This window comes from Sapajus apella, unplaced genomic scaffold, assembly GCF_009761245.1.
Source record: "Sapajus apella isolate SASKATOON/1434 unplaced genomic scaffold, GSC_monkey_1.0 scaffold103, whole genome shotgun sequence".
Taxonomy (NCBI): domain Eukaryota; kingdom Metazoa; phylum Chordata; class Mammalia; order Primates; family Cebidae; genus Sapajus; species Sapajus apella.
In genome coordinates, this window is record NW_022437043.1 from 5,654,841 (window position 1) to 5,674,118 (window position 19,278).

At 49.2% G+C, this 19,278-nt stretch overlaps 1 protein-coding gene and 1 non-coding gene across 2 annotated transcripts; one reads left to right on the forward strand and one right to left on the reverse strand.

The window, feature by feature from the left end:
* Positions 1-8,357: 8,357 nt before the first annotated feature.
* Positions 8,358-17,214, forward strand: WAS (WASP actin nucleation promoting factor). The gene is made up of 12 exons (XM_032258618.1): positions 8,358-8,609; positions 8,911-9,051; positions 10,372-10,458; positions 10,559-10,661; positions 10,775-10,816; positions 10,910-10,963; positions 11,860-12,034; positions 13,104-13,146; positions 13,350-13,503; positions 13,711-14,117; positions 14,700-14,814; positions 16,894-17,214. The coding sequence occupies exons 1-12, from the start codon at positions 8,478-8,480 to the stop codon at positions 16,947-16,949; spliced, it is 1,509 nt and encodes a 502-aa protein (XP_032114509.1). The 5' UTR covers positions 8,358-8,477; the 3' UTR covers positions 16,950-17,214.
* Positions 9,608-9,742, reverse strand: LOC116536820. Its single transcript, XR_004262807.1, has one exon. It is a non-coding gene; the product is annotated as a small nucleolar RNA SNORA48 (small nucleolar RNA).
* Positions 17,215-19,278: the final 2,064 nt, after the last annotated feature.

The window sequence follows — 19,278 nt, forward strand, 5'->3', positions numbered from 1 at the left end:
CGCGTCAACGCAGCCATCTCGCCCCATCCGACCAGACCTTAATGCTCCAAAACCATGAGTTTGCGCCTGAAAAACTGGAAAAAGTGTTTATTCCCTTACGCTTCGGCAAAAGCTCTGGCACTTAGGGCTTTTCCACTGCTGTGAACGTTGGACCCGTGAGAAGTACAATTAATGTAACTTTGACACATTATCCAGAGACCACAGGGGGCTCGCTCTGCAATTTATGGTGCGAGGAGGACCAGACACCCTGTGTTCGTCCTACTCCCGTAGACACAAAGTCAAAGCCACACTTTCCGGAGTGAGAAACTGGACAGTAAAGGAACGCAGAAACCACGGTGCGCAGGCAGAGAACCCCGCTGGGTTTGCTACGAAGGTTTCGGTGGAAGCGCACACCACACCAGCAGCCACGGCCCGGTATGTGACCTCTGACTTTCCACCAGCGCGCACCCTGTCCTGCCCCTTCACAGGCGAACAACACCACACGAGGCAGCGGTGTGGGAACCAGCACCCGGAACCACAAAAGCACGGCTCTTGCGGAGCCCGGGCACCAGACTGGCACCCACTGCGCAAGCCTCAGAGCGGCGGCCAACCGGAGGCCGGCGCACAGGGGCGGAGGCGAACCCGGGCTACTACCGAGAAGCGCAGGAACCCCGACTTCGGTCATCGGCCAATCCGAGTCCACCAGGCCCCGGCCGTGAGCCAATTGCCAGCTCGGGTGCGGAAGGGCCCGGTCAAGACTAAGCCTTTGGGGGAAAGGGCAACGTGGTGGGCGGGAAAGAAGCTGAGGGCCTCTCGGCGCTGGGAGCGCTAGGAGAACGGGACTGGCCCGAGCGGGACGGGCCCCACGCAGGGAAGGGGCTTCTTCTTTCCCCTACACAAAACAGTGCGCCCCGGTGGACGCTTCCGTGGGCGCGTCCCTACCCCGCGCGTGGCGGGCCATTCAAGGCTGAGGGCTGCAGTCTCCAAGGATCGCACACGCTGGAGAGTGGACGCTTCCGGGCCACACATAGGGCTCTGGACACCCCTAGGGTCACACAAACAGGGCTTTGGACACCCTTAGCGGCACACACATAGGGGAGTGAGCACTCCAGGGCTCACACAGACCGAGGTGCAGGGAGGTAGGGCGCGCCCGCCCAGGGGGAGTTGGTGGTGGCCGAGGGTGAGGGCAAGGTACGGACTGGGAGACTTCTGGTTCCAGGTGAGGCCTGGCAGAGCCAGTTTTCCCGTGCAGGTGCGGGGCAGTAGGGCGGGGCCTCTGGCGTTGGCGGAGAGGGCACTAGGAGCCTGTCCCAGCCTGAAGGGGTCTGGCTGAGCCCCACAGAAGGAAGCTCTGAGATGGGCTTTGCAGCAGGGGAAAGAAAAGGGAGGTAGCGCGTACTAGGTTCCTGACCATCCACCAATGGTGGTGGAACCTGGAAGTCTGAGGGAGGGGAGAATCTAGGTGTCAGGGATGAATAGTTCATTGATCCAAGTTACTCAGCTATTTCATAAAAACAGCAACAGTAAGGAATAATTATAACACGTGCCAACCTCTCCTGATCACTTTACATGAATCATCTCAATGCGTCTTCACAACAATTATCTTTGCGTTCTGGATGAGAGACCTGAGGCCCTGTAGGAGATTACCAGAAGACACACAGCTGAGAAGTTCCAGGGCCAGGGCCAGGCTGTGCAGCTCTGGACTTTGTGTTCTGACCACTGCATCAGTGAGTCTACAGATGTCTCTGCTTCCTGTGCTCACCCTGTCCTCATTCCACCCCTGCAGGACTGAGCGCCCCTGAAGCATCCATTTGCCCACAGCATCAGTGAACTGTGTAGAACTCTCTGTGCGAGGGAGCTGGCCCCTGTGCACCCTGAATTGTTTTTCTTCCCCGGTTCCCCAGGCAGGGGCCGTGAACAAAAGACATGGAAGCCTTGTTGGAAGAGGGAGGTAAATCACAGCATAGATGTCCAGACTGTGCAATTATTTACTTACTGCATGTAGGGTCTTGTGCTAGATGGTGGGGATACCGTAGGGAACCAGACAGACAAGGGTCCTGTTCCTGTTCCTGCCCTTGTGTTGTGTTTTGGGAATTTCTCCGTGAGGGTGCTTTGGCATTGAATGGGCACAGGTCTGGTGCTGGGGCAGCCCCACACCACCAAGACTTGAAATGTACATGAATGTGAATGCCATTTCAGGATAGTAAAAGGAAGCCTCCCGAAATGTTTCTTAAAACATTAAAAGGGAGCATTGGGTCTGAGGGTTGGGAAATGAAATTCCTTAGGTCAGGCCTGTCCCAGGAAGCACCTGAGTCAGGGGTATGGGGGGCCATGAGGATAGTACAGTGAGGGGAGGAGGAAGATATAGCAACGTAAATTTTGCCATCTTGGCCTCAGTTTGGTTTTAAAGGACAGCAGCTGGACCCTCCCCATGCCTAGGTCTCCTGCATGGATTCAATCAGTGGTGGCCCAGGTGTGGAAGACATCCCCATGTCTTATTACCTACTCTGGGTTTGAGGTGTGGTGATCAGGATCTTGTAGTCAACATCTTCCCAACGAGAAGGAAAATAAGAACAAGATATAAACAGGAGGTGATTCATCTGGTGCCCCTGCAGGTTGGAGGCGAAGGTGATGGGGTCCATCCTGGTTCTTGGGGGTTCCCGATGTTTGCTGTATTACTGTGAAGTAAATTAACACTTCTGGTTCCAGCTATGTGGCTTACATTAGACCAACTGTCCTGCTGAGAGCAACCAGAAAAGCTGGATTAAGGTTCCTGTTTTTGTTTTTAAGGCTATTTGAAGGCCCTGGAGAGCAAATTATCTTTGAGGTTATCACCTCACTAAGTACTGGCATCCAGTGCAGAACAGCAAGAGCTGATGGGAACATCAGACTAGAAAAATGGAGTGAAAAAAATTTTATTTATTTATTTATTTATTTGAGACGGAGTTTCGCTCTTGTTACCCAGGCTGGAGTGCAATGGCGCGATCTCGGCTTACCGCAACCTCCGCCTCCTGGGTTCAGGCAATTCTCCTGCCTCAGCCTCCTGAGTAGCTGGGATTACAGGCACGTGCCACCATGCCCAGCTAATTTTTTGTATTTTTAGTAGAGACGGGGTTTCACCGTGTTGACCAGGATGGTCTCAATCTCTTGACCTCGTGATCCACCCGCCTCGGCCTCCCAAAGTGCTGGGATTACAGGCTTGAGCCACCGCGCCCGGCAATTTTATTTTTTTTTAAAAAGACAGTGGGTTCACATAATAGTAATAAACTAGCTCCAAATTATTGATGCCAATCAATGGAGTTATAAAAAATATGAATAATATGAAAAGTGATACTAAAATGATTAATAAATCACCATAGTCTATAATGGGAAAACTCATTCTATTAGGGACTAAAATAACAAAAATCTGCTTTAGGTTTTTCTTTTCTTTTTTTTTTAAGAGCCGAGGTCGTGCTCTGTTGTCCAGGCTAGAGTGCACTGAGGCAATTACAGCTTACTGCAGCCTCGACCTCCCAGGCTCATGCAATCATCCTGCCTCAGCCTCACTGACTACAGGCATATGCCACTACCCCCAGCTAATTTTAAAAAACTTTTTTGTAGAGATGGGGTTTTGCTATGTTGCCCAGGCTGGTCTCAAACTCCTGGGCTCAAGTGATCCACCTGCCTTGGCCTCCCAAAGTGCTGAGATTACAGGTGTGAGCCACTATGCCTGGCCTGCTTCAGGTTTTTTTTTTTTTTCTTTTTTAGAGAAAAATATACATTTTACACTTGTCTGCTACTTAAAAATAAGAACAGGAAATATACAACTTTAAAAAATTCATTCTCCTATCTTGATAATGAAATATCCACCTTTAAATATTAATTTATAAAACAACTAGCACAGCCAGCCAGGCTGTGGTGGCTCACACCTGTAATCCCATCACTTTTGGGAGGTGGAGGAGGGCACATTGCTTGAACCCAGGAGATCCAGACCAGCACGGGCAACACAGTGAGACCCCATCTCTACAAAAAATATGAAAATTAGCAGGGCATGGTGGTGCACACCTGTATCCCCAGCTACTTGAGAGACTGAGGCAGGAGGATCCCTTGAGCACAGGAGGTTGAGGCTACATTGAGCTGTGACTGTACCACTGCACTCCAGCCTAGGCAGCACAGTGAGACTCTGTCTAACAATAAATAGTCAACCAGCAGCTGCTCTGCCTATGGAGTAGCCATTCTTTATTCCTATACTTTCTTTAAAAAAATTTTTTTTTTGAAATGGAGTCTCTCTCTGTTGCCCAGGCTGGAGTGCAGCGGTGCAATCTTGGCTCACTGCAACCTCTGCCTCCGGGTTCAAGTGATTCTTCTGCCTCAGCCTCCCAAATAGCTAGGCCTACAGGTATGTGCTACCATGCCTGGCTAATTTTTGTATTTTTAGTAGAGACAGGGTTTCACCATATTAGCCAGGCTAGTCTTGAACTCCTGACCTCATGATCCACCCGCCTGGGCCTCCCAGAGTGCTGGGATTACAGGTGTGAGCCACCAAACCCGACCTACTTACTTTTTTTCTTTTTTTTTTTTTTTTTTTGGAGACGGGGTTTCGCTTTTGTTACCCAGGCTGGAGTGCAATGGCGCGATCTCAGCTCACCGCAACCTCTGCCTCCCGGGTTCAGGCAATTCTCCTGCCTCAGCCTCCTGAGTAGCTGGGATTACAGGCACGCACCACCATGCCCAGCTAATTTTTTGTATTTTTAGTAGAGATGGGGTTTCACCGTGTTGACCAAGATGGTCTCAATCTCTTGACCTCGTGATCCACCCGCCTCAGCCTCCCAAAGTGCTGGGATTACAGGCGTGAGCCACCGCGCCCGGCCTCCGACCTACTTTCTTAATAAATTTGCCTTCACTTTATTCTATGGACTTCCCCTGAATTCTTTCTTGTACGAGATCCAGGAACCCTCTCTTGGGGTCTGGATCAAGACCCCTTTCTGGTAACATTTTCCTGGAAATCCACGAAGGGATGATACTGAGGAGACCCTCAACCCAAAGAGGGAAATAGACTGCAGCACTGATTGGCCGACTTTGGACTGACCCTGCTTATTCCTGTGAACCAATCAGTGATCTGTGACTGCTGCTCAGAAGAAACAAGGGGGATGGATGTCATGTTTTGTCAGAACTCAGTTATGAGCAGCCCTTGACATATTGATGCTTGCTGACTGAGCTCCCTTCTACCCTGAATACAAGAGACCCTAATAGGCAGGAATATCATCGCCTCTATTCAGCCTGAAGAAGTTACAGAAGATGAATCTTTGTCCCTCTAAACCTTTAGGATTAAGGGTTCCCTTATAAAAGGGAAGGGCAAATATGTCAGAGGCGTTTAAACCAGAGTGACTCTCTTGAGCAGCGACTGGGTAAAATAAGGCTGAGACAGCCGGGCGCGGTGGCTCAAGCCTGAAATCCCAGCGCTTTGGGAGGCCGAGGCGGGTGGATCACGAGGTCAAGAGATCGAGACCATCCTGGTCAACATGGTGAAACCCCGTCTCTACTAAAACTACAAAACATTAGCTGGGCATGGTGGCGCGTGCCTGTAATCCCAGCTACTCAGGAGGCTGAGGCAGGAGAATTGCCTGAACCCAGGAGGCGGAGGTTGTGGTGAGCCGAGATCGCGCCATTGCCCTCCAGCCTGGGTAACAAGAGCGAAACTCAGTCTCAAAAAAAAAAAAAAAAAAAAAAAAAAGGCTGAGACCTACTGGGCTGCATTCCCAGGAGGTTAGGCATTCTTATCTAACAGGAGGAGATAAGATGTCAGCACAAGATACAGGTCACAAAGACCTTGCTGATAAAACAGTTTGCAGTAAAGAAGCCAGCTAAAATCCACCCAAACCAAGATAGCAATGAACATGGCCTCTGGTCTTCCAAACTGCTCATTAGACACTAATTATGATGCACTAGCCTGCTAAGAGACACTCCCACCAGCGCTATTACAGTGCCATGGCAACATCAAGAAGTTACCCTAAATGGTCTAAAAAGGGGAGGAATGCTCAGTTTCCAGAATTGTCCACCCCTTTCCTGGAAAACTAATGAATAATCCACCCCTTGTTTAGCATATAATCAAGAAATAACTGGCCGGGCACAGTGGCTCATGCCTGTAATCCTAGCACTTTGGGAGGCCGAGGTGGGTGGATCACCTGAGGTCAGGAGTTCAAGACCAGCCTGGCCATCATGGTGAAACCCCATCTTTTTTCTATAATAAAAAAAAAAAAAAAAAGAAAAGAAATAACTCTAAGTATCCTTAGTCCAGCAGCCCAAGCTGCTGCTCTGCCTATGGAGTAGCTATTCTTTATTTTACTTTCTTAATAAATTTGCTTTCACTTTAAAAACAACAATAACAACAACAACCAGCAAATATATCAGAGGCTTAGCGTCCCCTATTTAAGGGGACAGTTCTGGAGGCAGAGAAAAAGATAGAAAGGTGTAGAACAAAAGACAGAGAGGAGCAAATGAATTTTATCTTGGCCCCCATGTGGCACCTCACAGCTTGGGAACAACTATGTCTCTCATAATTTTCCTCAGCTCCACCACTCAAAAGCTGTGTGACCTCGGGTAAGGGACCCAAGCTCCTCTGGGCCCCAGCTTCCCCATCAGTACAATGGGGATAACAATAGTCCTTACTTTGTGGAGTCATCCGTGAATGTGAAATGAGTTAATAAATGGAGGGCACTTAGAAAAACCTCTGAAGCCACTGAATCGAATTGGATATCATTATCGATCCCTCATTCAATCCCTCAACACCCATTTAGTGCCATCTGTCCAGATGCTAGAGATACTCCTGGCACACCATGACTGCTCAGCGAGCAGTGTCACAATGAACACGTGCAATGGCCTTGAAGGTCACATCGGGGCTTGCCCTGATCAGCAGGTTGGAGGCGCTCTAGGCCTGAAGCTTAGCTGTGAGTAGGGACATGGGAGGGAGGTTGGAACTGCCACTGCAGAAGGGACTCTCAGCCTAGGTTCAGAAGAGAGGCTTTGAACCTGCATGTATGGGGAGCCATGAAAGTTTCCAGGAAGGACTGCAGGTCCCATCTGGAGATGTGCCGTTCCTCCTTCAGGTACCTAGGAATGTCAGTCACACCCCAGACCTGCTCAGCTCCCCAAAACTGCTGTCCCTATGCCTGAGAGCTTCAAGTCCGCAGAACTTGCACTCACTCTTGGCCTGCCTGGCTCGCACTCTAGGAAAAGGGTTCAGAACAGTGCCTGGCACACATGTTAAGTGCTATGTGAGTGAAGATAAAACTAGGAAGTCCAGTGGAGAGAAAGCAAACCTTTGAAGATTATGTGTTTTTACAAGCTTCAAGAGCAATGAAAACTAAACAAGATGTTGTTCGGGCATTCATATATGATATAAAGTTCCTTTCTTTAAAAAAGGGATGACGAGCAGAAAGTAATTTGGGAGCTGTGGAGAGGCAAGGGTAAGGGATGGGGGAGTGAACCAGAGGCCTATGGGTAACTGGCAGTGTCTGGGCACTCAGGATAGGGGTGGATCACAAGGGCTCGCTCTGTAATTAAAAGGAAAAGGGTTTTTTTGTTGTTGTTTTTGAGACAGAGTCTTGCTCTGTCATCATCCAGGATGGCATGCAGTGGTTCGATCTCAGCTCACTGCAACCTCCGCCTCCCGGGTTCGAGTGATTCTCCTGCCTCAGCCTCCTGAGTAGCTAGGACTATAAGTGTGTGCCACCATGCCTGGCTAATTTTTGTATTTTTTTTTCTTTTTCTTTTATTTTTTTAGAGATAGGGTGTCACCATGTTGGCCAGGCTGGTCTCGAACTCCTGACCTCAGGTGATCCACCCATCTCAGCCTCCCAAAGTGCTGGGATTACAGGTGTGAGCCACTGCGCCTGGCCTAATTTTTGTATTTTTTAGTAGAGATGGGGTTTCACCATGTTGCCCAGGATGGTCTTGAACTCCTGACCTCAAGTGATCTGCTTGCCTCGGCCTCCCAAAGTGTTGGGATTACAGGCATGAGCCACCGCGCCTGGCCAAAAGGAAAAATGTTCGTGTAGTAACCCTTCAGGACTAGGGGCCTCGAGCCTTAGCCTCAGGCTACCTGGGTGCCTTACAAAGGAGGCCACCCAGGCCCATGGCTACTCTTTGCCACAGGGAGCCCTGCACACAGATATGCTGCTGATGGCTAAGCTCTCACTGCCTGCCAGAGGGAAGAGGGTCTGAGCCAGTCAGAGAGAGATGGGCCCCAGAGAGTAAGAAAGACGGAGGAGGAGGACACAAGCTGATCCAAAAGATGGGTCTAAGCAGTTAAGTGGAAGAGGGTTCCAATCTGATGGCGGAGGGCCCAAGGTTGGCCTAATGAGGAGGAGGCCAGGCCCACCAAGGGGCCCCTGGAGTGCTTGTTTCACTTGTCCCTTGTGGGTTTTTGCACTTCCTGTTCCCTTGCTGCTCACTGCGGAAGTTCCTCTTCTTACCCTGCACCCAGAGCCTCACTGGAGAAGACAAGGACAGAAAGCACCATGAGTGGGGGCCCAATGGGAGGAAGGCCCGGGGGCCGAGGAGCACCAGTGGTTCAGCAAAACATACCCTCTACCCTCCTCCAGGACCACGAGAACCAGCGACTCTTTGAGATGCTTGGACGAAAATGCTTGGTGAGCTGGGGATCTCCTGCCCCCGCCCCGTCCTCACTGTTTCCTCCTCTTCCTCTCCACCTTCTCTTTCTTCCCCTCCTCCCGCTCCTCCTTTCCCTCTCCATCATCTCCTCTCCTAGAATCTCCTGTCATCATCCACCCTTCCCAGGAAGAACCCAATGTCTACTTGCCTTCCCTCTGGCTGCATGCAGTTCTTCCTTTGGGCCCATGATTATCATGAGGCAGGAAGGACCAGGTCTGGCTCCAAGACCCTGTGGCTACACCCGACCAGACTCCACTGACCCCTGCTTTCCCCTCCCAGACGCTGGCCACTGCAGTTGTTCAGCTGTACCTGGCGCTGCCCCCTGGAGCTGAGCACTGGACCAAGGAGCATTGTGGGGCTGTTTGTTTCGTGAAGGATAACCCCAAGAAGTCCTACTTCATCCGCCTTTACGGCCTTCAGGTGACCCCCACTCCCCTACTGGACTTGCAAGCCAGTTCTCAACCCACAAACCCAGATCTGTCAGATCTGTGTCCATCTGTGTCCATAGCCCCAAGACCTCAGACCTGATCAATGAATCCCTGAGCCCCAGAACCAAAGACTCATCCAGATGGCAAACTGTAGCTTGCCTTTCTAAGTCTACAATGACTGGCCCCAGCCTCCATATCAAAATCTCTAAAGCCTGTAATTATTAGTATACTGCCTAAGCCTAATCTTTTCTACAAATTCCAAGAAATGAGCACTGTATTTATACCTGAACCTCAAATCTACTCTAAACTCAACATTTTGCATCCCAGGAATCCTTCATCAAAACTCTTGAACCCCAGATGTTTGCCAAGCTCCTAAGTCATAAATCTGTTTCCCAAACCCCAAACTTGAATATTCCATTGATCCTTGAACTCCAAATCTGTCCTTTTAAATCCACAGCATAGACCCCAGAATTCCCATATTAAAATTCCTGAACACTCAAATACCAAGGTAGTTCTTTTTTTGTTTTTACTTTTTTTTTTTTTTTAACCTATGTGTCCAAGGCATGAACCAGGCATAGGCACAGATCAAAAGCCAAGCTGGGATGAACAAGGGGTTGCTTTGTCCCTGGCTGATATGAGATGGGGACCATCAACCAGATGCCACTCTACCCAGGTCAGGGACACAAGGTAGTTCTTAAGAAAAAAGTCTTTCCCACAATCCCCCAACCTGAACTTTCTAGGTTTAAGCCCAAATTCATCCTTCTAAACCCATAAAGATGGACTCAGCATAACTTCAAGATCCCAAGCCTGTCAAATATTGACCAAACTCCTAAGCCATGACTCTTCTCCACAAACCCCAAATTGCACTTACTTAGCTGGACTCCCCACAAAACTCCCAAGTCTATGTGTTTGAACCTCAAATCTCAACTCTAACTCCCAAATACCAGAATCCTACCTGTCATTAATTGGGGCTGGGGTGGCAGGGGAGGGCACAGATTGAGTCTATGAATGAGCCTCAACTTCCTAAGACTAGAGTCCTAAATTGTGAAATTCAAGCCCCCAAGTCCCACATCTAGGGCCCTGAACCCCAAATCCAAACCTCTCACAAAAGTGTCTGACTCCTAGATTGTACCCCAACTCCCCACATCCACACCGTTAAGATTCCCCAGCTCTCTGGTACTGAGCTGAAAATCTCCAAACCAGACTATGAGACCCCCAAATCCAGACACCCTGCTCCCTGCCCAGCTAACAAAGGCCTGCCACCCCCAGCTTGCCTCAGTGCCACTGTGTCTCCCACCCTACACCTCTCCAGGCTGGTCGGCTGCTCTGGGAACAGGAGCTGTACTCACAGCTTGTCTACTCCACCCCCACCCCCTTCTTCCACACCTTCACTGGAGATGTAAGTGACCTACCAGCCCTTGAGCCTCACTTAGGGTGTGGAGAGGAGATGGGAAAGCTGCGGGAGACCTGGGAGGTGGCTGACCCCAAGGTATGTGCAGGACTGCCAAGCGGGGCTGAACTTTGCAGACGAGGGTGAGGCCCAGGCCTTCCAGGCCCTGGTGCAGGAGAAGATACAAAAAAGGAATCAGAGGCAAAGTGGAGGTGAGGAGGCTGCAGGGGAGGAAAGGAAATTGGGCAGAAGTGAGTGCAAATATGGGGAACTAGAAAAGTCCCCTCTCATGGTTTTGGCTCCCAATCCATCTGTCTATCCACAGACAGACACCAGCTACCCCCACCACCACCACCAGCCAATGAAGGTGAGTCCTCTAGTACAAGCGGGCGTAATAAGGGGCTAGCCCAAGAACCTGTGGCAGGGTTGTGATAGCTCTCGACACATCCCATCTTCCCAGAGAGAAGAGGAGGGCTCCCACCCCTGCCCCCACACCCAGGTGGAGACCAAGGAGGTGCGTGCTGATTCTTCCCTGTGTCTCTGGATGGATGGGTGGGTAGGTGGAAGAGTAGATGGAGGAATGAGCAGTTGGATGGGTGCACAAGTGGGTGAATGGATGGGTATGTGGATGGATGAGTGGGTGTGTGGATTGATGGATGGGTGGGTGGACTGGTGGCAGATGGCTGAGTGGAGGGATGAATTGATGGGAGGATGAAAGTCTAAGTAGATAGGTAGATGCATAGGTAGGACGGGTGCTGTGGCTCACGCCTGTAATCCTAGCACTTTGGGAGGCTGAGGTGGGTGGATCACCTGAGGTCAGGAGTTCAAAACCAGCCTGGCCATCATGGTGAAACCCCATCTTTAAAAAAAAAAAAAAAAAAAAGGCTGGTCCAATGGTAGTGGGTTACCAGAACTTATTAATATTAGTGTCACTAAAGTTGGTATATAACCCCCCACTGCTAAATTTGACTGGCTTAAAAAAAAAAAAAAGATAGATGTATATGAATGGGTATGTGGATAAATGAATGAAAAGGTGTATGGATGACTAAGTAAATTAGTGAATGAGTGAATGAATGAACAGTGAATAAATGAGTACATGACAAATTCAGTCAGCGAGGAAAGCATGATGAATAAATAAATCAGTAAATGAAAATTTTAACAAATTCATTAGTCAGTGAGCCAGTGAATGATAAACTATGAGGGAATGAAAAAAATGAATGAATCAGTGAATGTATGAATGGTTTGCGGGATCCACCCACTTCTCTATAGACCCTACTTGAACCCTTCACCCACTCCCTCCATGACCATCCAACACACACACAGATTTCCCCAAGGCTTCTGTTTCTTACTTCTATGCTTTGGTTGGTTGGTAAGTGGGTCAATGGACCAACCACCCTATTTTCCCCACAGGTCCACCTGCTGGTCCACTGTCCCTGGGGCTAGCGACAGTAGACATCCAGAACCCTGACATCACAAGTTCACGATACCGTGGACTCCCAGCACCTGTACCTGGCCCAGCTGATAAGAAACGCTCAGGGAAGAAGAAGATCAGCAAAGCTGATATTGGTGCACCCAGTGGATTCAAGTGAGAATCACTCCCCGGTGGGCCCACAGATTCCTGGGGGCAGAGGAGCACATAAACAAGTGGACAGCTGAGTGGATGGAAGGATGGGCAGATGGCTTGGTGACTGGGTGGGTAAATAAGTGGATGGATTGGCAGGTGTAGAGCTGGGTCTAGAGAGAGGTGAATAAGGCACTAAGTGTGAAAAATGTAAGGAGGTATTCACTCTTAGGAGCATGCAACTGTAATTCCTGACTCAGAGTGAGTGACTCACTTAAATTTTGCACCCCAGGCACCTCACTTGCCTCACCCTGGGCTTACTCTGAGTGGGCTGATGGGAAGAACATGGGTGGGCAGGTGGATGAATGGATGAATAGATGAGGTAGATGATGGATGAGGTGGGCTGGTGGGTAGGTGGCTGAGTGGATGGGTGGATGGATGCGTAAATGCATGGAAGAATGAATAGGTTGAAGAATGAATGGATAAGTGGTTGGATGGATGGGTTGATGGGTTGATGGGAGGTGGGTCAGTAGATGGATGGGTGAGTGGATGAGTGTGTGGACAGATTGATATGCAGGCTGACTGGTTCACAGACAAGGTGGATGGGGATGGACAGGTGGACAGACAGGTGGATGAATGGACAGTTCAATGGATAAGTGAACAGAAGTGTGTGGTTGCATGGGTAGAAAAATGAGTGAATGGATGATGGAAAGGTGGGCACATGGGTAGGTAGATGGACAAGTGTATGTGAGGACAGATTCGTAGACAAATGGGTGAACAAACGTATGTGGGCAGACAGTTGCAGAAACAGATGTATGGGCAGATCAGTGGTCCAACAGATTAACGTGAATGAATAAGTGGAAAAATGCATGGGTGAATAGATGAGGAAAGAGGGATGGATGGATTGGCATCACAAACTATGGATCCTTTCTAATTCCATAACTCCTGCTGGTACTCATTCACTCATTCAGTTTCATTCGTTAATTCTGGTCCCTCAGAGTCTTTCTGGGCAGGAGAGGGCAAGAGGGCTTCACTACAAATGGAGGGAAGGAAGGGCAGTGGGGATTCACTGGAGTCTCTTCACCTCTTTCAGGCATGTCAGCCACGTAGGGTGGGACCCCCAGAATGGGTTTGACGTGAGTAACTTCAGAGTCTCTTGGACTCCACTAAACTTCTACCCACCCTTCCACAGACCACTGCTGAAACCCCACCCCTAGACTCTGCCCTTCCCACCCCCTCTCAGATCCCTCACTGGGATGGACCTGATGGACAATTTGTGTTGATTTTCTCCTCACCTTATTCCTCTACTCCCGCCCCTGGCCTTTTTCCTCCTGGGCAGGTGAACAACCTTGACCCAGATCTGCGGAGTCTGTTCTCCAGGGCAGGAATCAGCGAGGCCCAACTCACTGATGCTGAGACCTCTAAACTTATCTATGACTTCATTGAGGACCAGGGTGGGCTGGAGGCTGTGCGGCAGGAGATGAGGCGCCAGGGTGAGCCCCTGCTTCTATATGCTACTTTCTCCAGCCCTAGCAGCTCATAGCTAAGAGATTCACTAAGTCAGTCTATCCTTATGGGAGCACCTATACCGCTTAAGTCAGGAGTTGGTCAGTGGGGGTACCCATTTTAAAAATGAGCAAAACTAAGGCTCAGAAGGTATCAGTGAGAGTTACAGCTATGTGTTATTCCCCCCTCCACAGAGCCGCTTCCACCACCCCCACCGCCATCTCGAGGAGGGAACCAGCCCCCGCGGCCCCCTATTGTGGGGGGCAACAAGGGTCGTTCTGGTCCACTGCCCCCTGTACCTTTGGGGGTTGCCCCACCTCCACCAGCGCCCCGGGGACCCCCACTCCCAGGCCGAGGGGGCCCTCCACCACCACCTCCTCCAGCCACTGGACGTTCTGGACCACTGCCCCCTCCACCCCCTGGAGCTGGTGGGCCACCCATGCCACCACCACCGCCACCGCCACCACCACCGCCCAGCTCCGGGGATGGACCAGCCCCTCCCCCACTCCCTCCTGCTCTGGTGCCTGGTGGGGGCCTGGCTCCTGGTGGGGGTCGGGGAGCACTTTTGGATCAAATCCGGCAGGGAATTCAGCTGAACAAGGTGAGGACAGGCAAGATGGAGGACTGGGAGTCTGGCACTCCAGGGTGTCCCTTGCAAGTCAAGATACTGGGAGACTGAGGCCAGGACCGAGGAGAGTGCCAGGCCTTGGGGATTCAGTGATAGGGTTGAAAAGTTGCCGGGCACGGTGGCATGTGCCGTAGTCACAGCTACTTGGGAGGCTGAGGTGGGAGGATCACTTGAGCCGAGGAGTTCTGGGCTGTAGTGCGCTATGCTGATTGGGTGTCCGCACTAAGTTCAGCATCAATATGGTGACCTCCCGGGAGCGGGGAAACATCAGGTTGCCTAGGAGGGGTGAACTGGCCCAGGTCAGAAATGGAGCAGGTCAAAACTCCCATGCTGATCAGTAGTGGGATTGTGCCTGTGAATAGCCACTGCACTCCAGCCTGGGCAACATATCGAGACACCATCTCCAAAAAAAAAAAAAAGAAAAAGAAAGAAAAGTTGATGGGGAGCCTTGAAGGGGACTGGAGTGTGTGGAAGGGAAAATAATGATGGAGGGGCAGGGAGAAATGCTCCTTTCCCAGGCCCTGAGCCCTCTGTGCTTACCCCTGCCTGCTGCAGACCCCTGGTACCCCAGAGAGCTCAGCACTGCAGCCACCACCTCAGAGCTCAGAGGGACTGGTGGGGGCCCTGATGCACGTGATGCAGAAGAGAAGCAGAGCCATCCACTCCTCCGGTGAGCTGATCCTGCCAGGGCCTCAAACCTGGCTCCCAGGGCTAGCACTGGCCTCAAAACAATCCCAGCAGTCACCACCAATACTGACATTAGCCCCATCTGTTGACAGCATTAACATGAATCTTGTGTCAGTCTCCTTTTTGACAATGTTAACATTAAGTCATTATGTGACAATAATATAATTAACTCCAACTTTGACAATAATATTAACATTAATGCCAGGGTGTGTCCACAATATTAAGGTTATTCCCTTATGTTCAGTAACATCAGCTGGCCAGGTGCGGTAGCTCATGCCTGTAATCCAGGAACTTTGGGATGCCAAGGCAGAAGGATCCCTTGAGCACAGGAGTTTGAGACCAGCCTGGGCAATATAGTAAGACCTCGTCTCCACAAAAACTCGAATTTTAAAAAAGTAGTTGAGTGGCCGGGCGCGGTGGCTCGAGCCTGTAATCCCAGCACTTTGGGAGGCCGAGGCGGGTGGATCACGAGGTCAAGAGATTGAGACCATCCTGGTCAACATGGTGAAACCCCGTCTCTACTAAAAATACAAAAAATTAGCTGGGCATGGTGGTGCGTGCCTGTAATCCCAGCTACTCAGGAGGCTGAGGCAGGAGAATTGCCTGAACCCAGGAGGCGGAGGTTGCGGTGAGCCGAGATCGCGCCATTGCACTCCAGCCTGGGTAACAAGAGTGAAACTCTGTCTCAAAAAAAAAAAAAAAAAAAAAGTAGTTGAGCATAGTGGCGAGTACCTGTGGTCCCAGCTACTTGGGAGGCTGAGGTGGGAGGATTGCTTGAGCTTGGGAGGTCAAGGCAGCAGTGATCCATGATTGTGCCACTGCATTCCAGCCTGGGTGACAGAGATCCTATCTCAAAAAAAAAGAAACATTAACCCATTATGTGATGACAATATTATGAAGAACACCATTGTTGACAATATTAACTTTAATTCCATGTGTCAACAGATTTATATTAATTCATTATGAGATAATAATCTTATAATGTAATCTTTTTTCTTAAATTTTTTGAGACAGGGTCTTGCTCTGTGTCCCAGGCTGGAGTACAGTGGTGCAATCATGGCTCACTGCAGCCCCAACCTCCCAGGCTCAAGCGATCCTCCTGCCTCAGCTCCCAGAGTAGTGGGACTACAGGCATGGGCCACCATACCCAGCTAATTTTTGGTGCTTTTTTGGTAGTGATGAGAGCTCACTATGTTGCCCAGGTTGCTCTGCAACTCCTGGGCTCAAGTGATTTGCCCACCTCAGCCTCTCAGAGTGCTGGGATTACAGGCATGAGCCATTACGCCTGACTGTTAACCTTATCTTTTTATAATAATGTTACTATTACTCTCTTAATGTGTCAGCGATACTGTCACTAATCCATCACATGATGATAATATTAATCTCAACCTTCTAAATGATAATAATACAATTAACTCCAATTTTGACATTAATGTTAACAACATTAACCACAAAGTGTGTCCACAAGATTAAGGTGAATCTATTACATGACAATATTATAGGAACTTCATTTTTTGACAATGGTTTTTTTTTTTTTTTTTTTTTTTTTTTTTTTGAGACAGACTCTTGCTCTGTCGCCCAGGCTGGAGGGCAGTGGCTCGATCTTGGCTCACTGCAGCCTCTGCCTCCTGGGTTCAAGCTATTCTCCTGCCTCAGCCTCCTGAATAGCTGGGACTACAGGCACACCACTACGGCCAGCTTATTTTGATAATGTTATTGTCATTAACCTCATTATGTGTCAAAAATATTAGCTTTAACGAGACAAGAAGCAATAATAAATTATCCTGCCTTTGCTAATAATATTTAAATTCACCCCAATAAATAGGTTAACATTAACCCTTTATTTGACAACATCTGGACTAACCACATTTTTGACAGTATAAACTTCAACTCCAATTAGAACTCAGACCCTAACTATAATTCATCTCTTGTCCCAAATGGAAACTCTAACTTACCCTCTTCTAGCAGGAGACCTCAGCCTCTCAGGGTCAAGTCCTTACCTCCCAGACCCTATGAAGCCCCCCCCATCAACCTCCCAGGGCATCTTTCTCTTTCCCTCCAGACGAAGGGGAGGACCAAGCTGGCGATGAAGATGAAGATGATGAATGGGATGACTGAGTGGCTGAGCTGCTTGCTGCCCTGTGCTCCTACCTGTAGGAAATGGCTCCCCTTCTGCCTGCTTTGTGCCCACCCTCCACTCTCCTCTTCCAGGCCTTCAACCCTCATTTCTTCCCTATCAACCCCTCCAATGCTGTTATCCCTGCCTGGTCCTCACACTCACCCTAGCAATCCCAAGGCCCCTTTTATAAAAAAAATTCTCAGTTCTCTTCACTCAAGGATTTTTAAACAAAAATAAAAGAACTGTCTTTTTGTCTCTCTATAATTCTCAGTCTGTTTACGTTCCAAATGTGGGTCTCTTTCCACCAAAGTCCCTTTTATTAATTTAATCCGTTTTATTTATTTAGCATTACATGTATATATTCATTCACTCATTTATTCCATCAGTCATTTAGCCTGTATTTCTGTGTTTCCTTCTGCCCCTCTGTCTTTCAACAAACATTTATTGCCAGGTACTATTTTTGGGGCTAGGGATCAAGCAGTGGAAGAAAACAGACAAAAATTCCTGCCCTTATGGGGTGAAATCCACATTCTAGGGGAGGAGGCAGAGAAGAAACAAGAAATCAGATAGAAAAAAAAGATAATTGCAGATCATGATAAATGCTGTGGAGTGGTAAGGCAGAGATACAGACGAAACAATATTCAGATGGAGAAGTCAGGGAAAGCTACTTGGAGGAGGTGATGGTGGTGCTGTACCTAAAGAGACAGAAATGTCGGCCAAGTGAGTATTTGGGGAAAAAGGGTTCCAGGCAAAGGGAGCAGCCAGTGCAAAGGCCCTGAGGTGAGAAAAGGCTTGACGTGAGGCCAGATGTCATGCATTTAATGATTTTTTTAAAAAAATCATTAAATCGGCCATACACAGTGGTTCATGCCTATAATCCCAGCACGTTGGGAGGCCAAGGCGAACAGATCACCTGAGGTCAGGAGTTCGAGACCAGCCTGGCCAACATGACGAAACCCCATCTCTACTAAAAAATACAAGAATTAGCCAGGCATAGTGGTGCATGCCTGTAATCCCAGCTACTAGTAGAAGCTGAGGCAGCAGAATTGCTTGAACATGGGAGGCGGAGGTTTCAGTGAGCTGAGATCATGCCACTGTACTCCAGCCTGAGCAACAACAGAGCGAGATTCTGTCTCAAAAAAAAAAAATTCATTCAATCAACACAATACTACATCAAGAGCACACTCAAATGACCACACCTCCCCATTTTCCATCTCCATAACAACTCACACACCAGGATCTTGATGAGCAGCATCCCCCTATCATTTTTAAAATTTGGTTCTGCCCAGTTTCCAGTGCAAATCAGACACTGGCCAATTGCAACGGAAGAGGCAAAGACGTAATAATCAGACAGATCTGCTCTAGAACCCGGGAAAGATGCCTCACCTCCAAGCTTTGGTTTCCTCATCTATACAATGGAGGTAACTGATTTTCAACTGGGATCCCATTGAGTCACCTCTCTGCCTCCTCCAGGCTTGCTCTCCCAGAAACAAGGGAGTAACTCAAAACTATCCTTGGTGTTTACAGCTATTTCCAAGGGCATAATTAGAAACTGTGGCACATCAATGCCTAGAATTGAGCTCCCTGCCTCTCCTGATTCCTGAAATCTGGTGAATTTGAGATCTCGGACATCCTGCCTTTAGAGGAGGGGAAAAGGAGAAAGGTAGGGGGGAGGAAGATAAATGTGAGGGAGACTCTAGAGAGGGCAGGCTGCTTCTATCTGCAAGAGCAATGGAAGAATTTCTAGGTTGAAGGGGGAACTCCCCCAAGCTAGAAAAACAGGGAGTCTCAGGTTTTCTTGAATTCATTACTATTTATCTCCCACACCACTCCTCACACCACCTGACCAGGTCCCCAGAGGGGCACTGAGTCTAGAAAGGATCCATCAGTATAATTTCTCCCTACTCGCAGTCCTCCACAGAAAACTTAGAAATCTAGTGTTCTGTCCGGGCGCGGTGGCTTACGCCTGTAATCCCAGAACTTTGGGAGGCCAAGGCGGGTGGATCACCTGAAGTCAGGACTTCAGGACCAGCCTGACCAACATGGTGAAACCCTGTCTCTATTTATAAAAATAAAATTATAAAAAAATAAATAAATAAAAGAAGTCTAGCGTTCTGTGGGGCCCCTCTGGCAGGCTTTGTCCTGGAAAAGACCTTCAACAAACAAGCCCTGAACCCCCATGAGGCTGGCCAGAGCAGGCCCAGACTTGGGGTAAAAGAACTGACTGTGAGCAAGCTGCTTGACCTGTGGGCCTCAGTTTCCTCCGTCTTTCTTTTTTTTTTTTTATTTTTATTTTTTTAAAGATGGGGTTTCTCCATGATGGCCAGG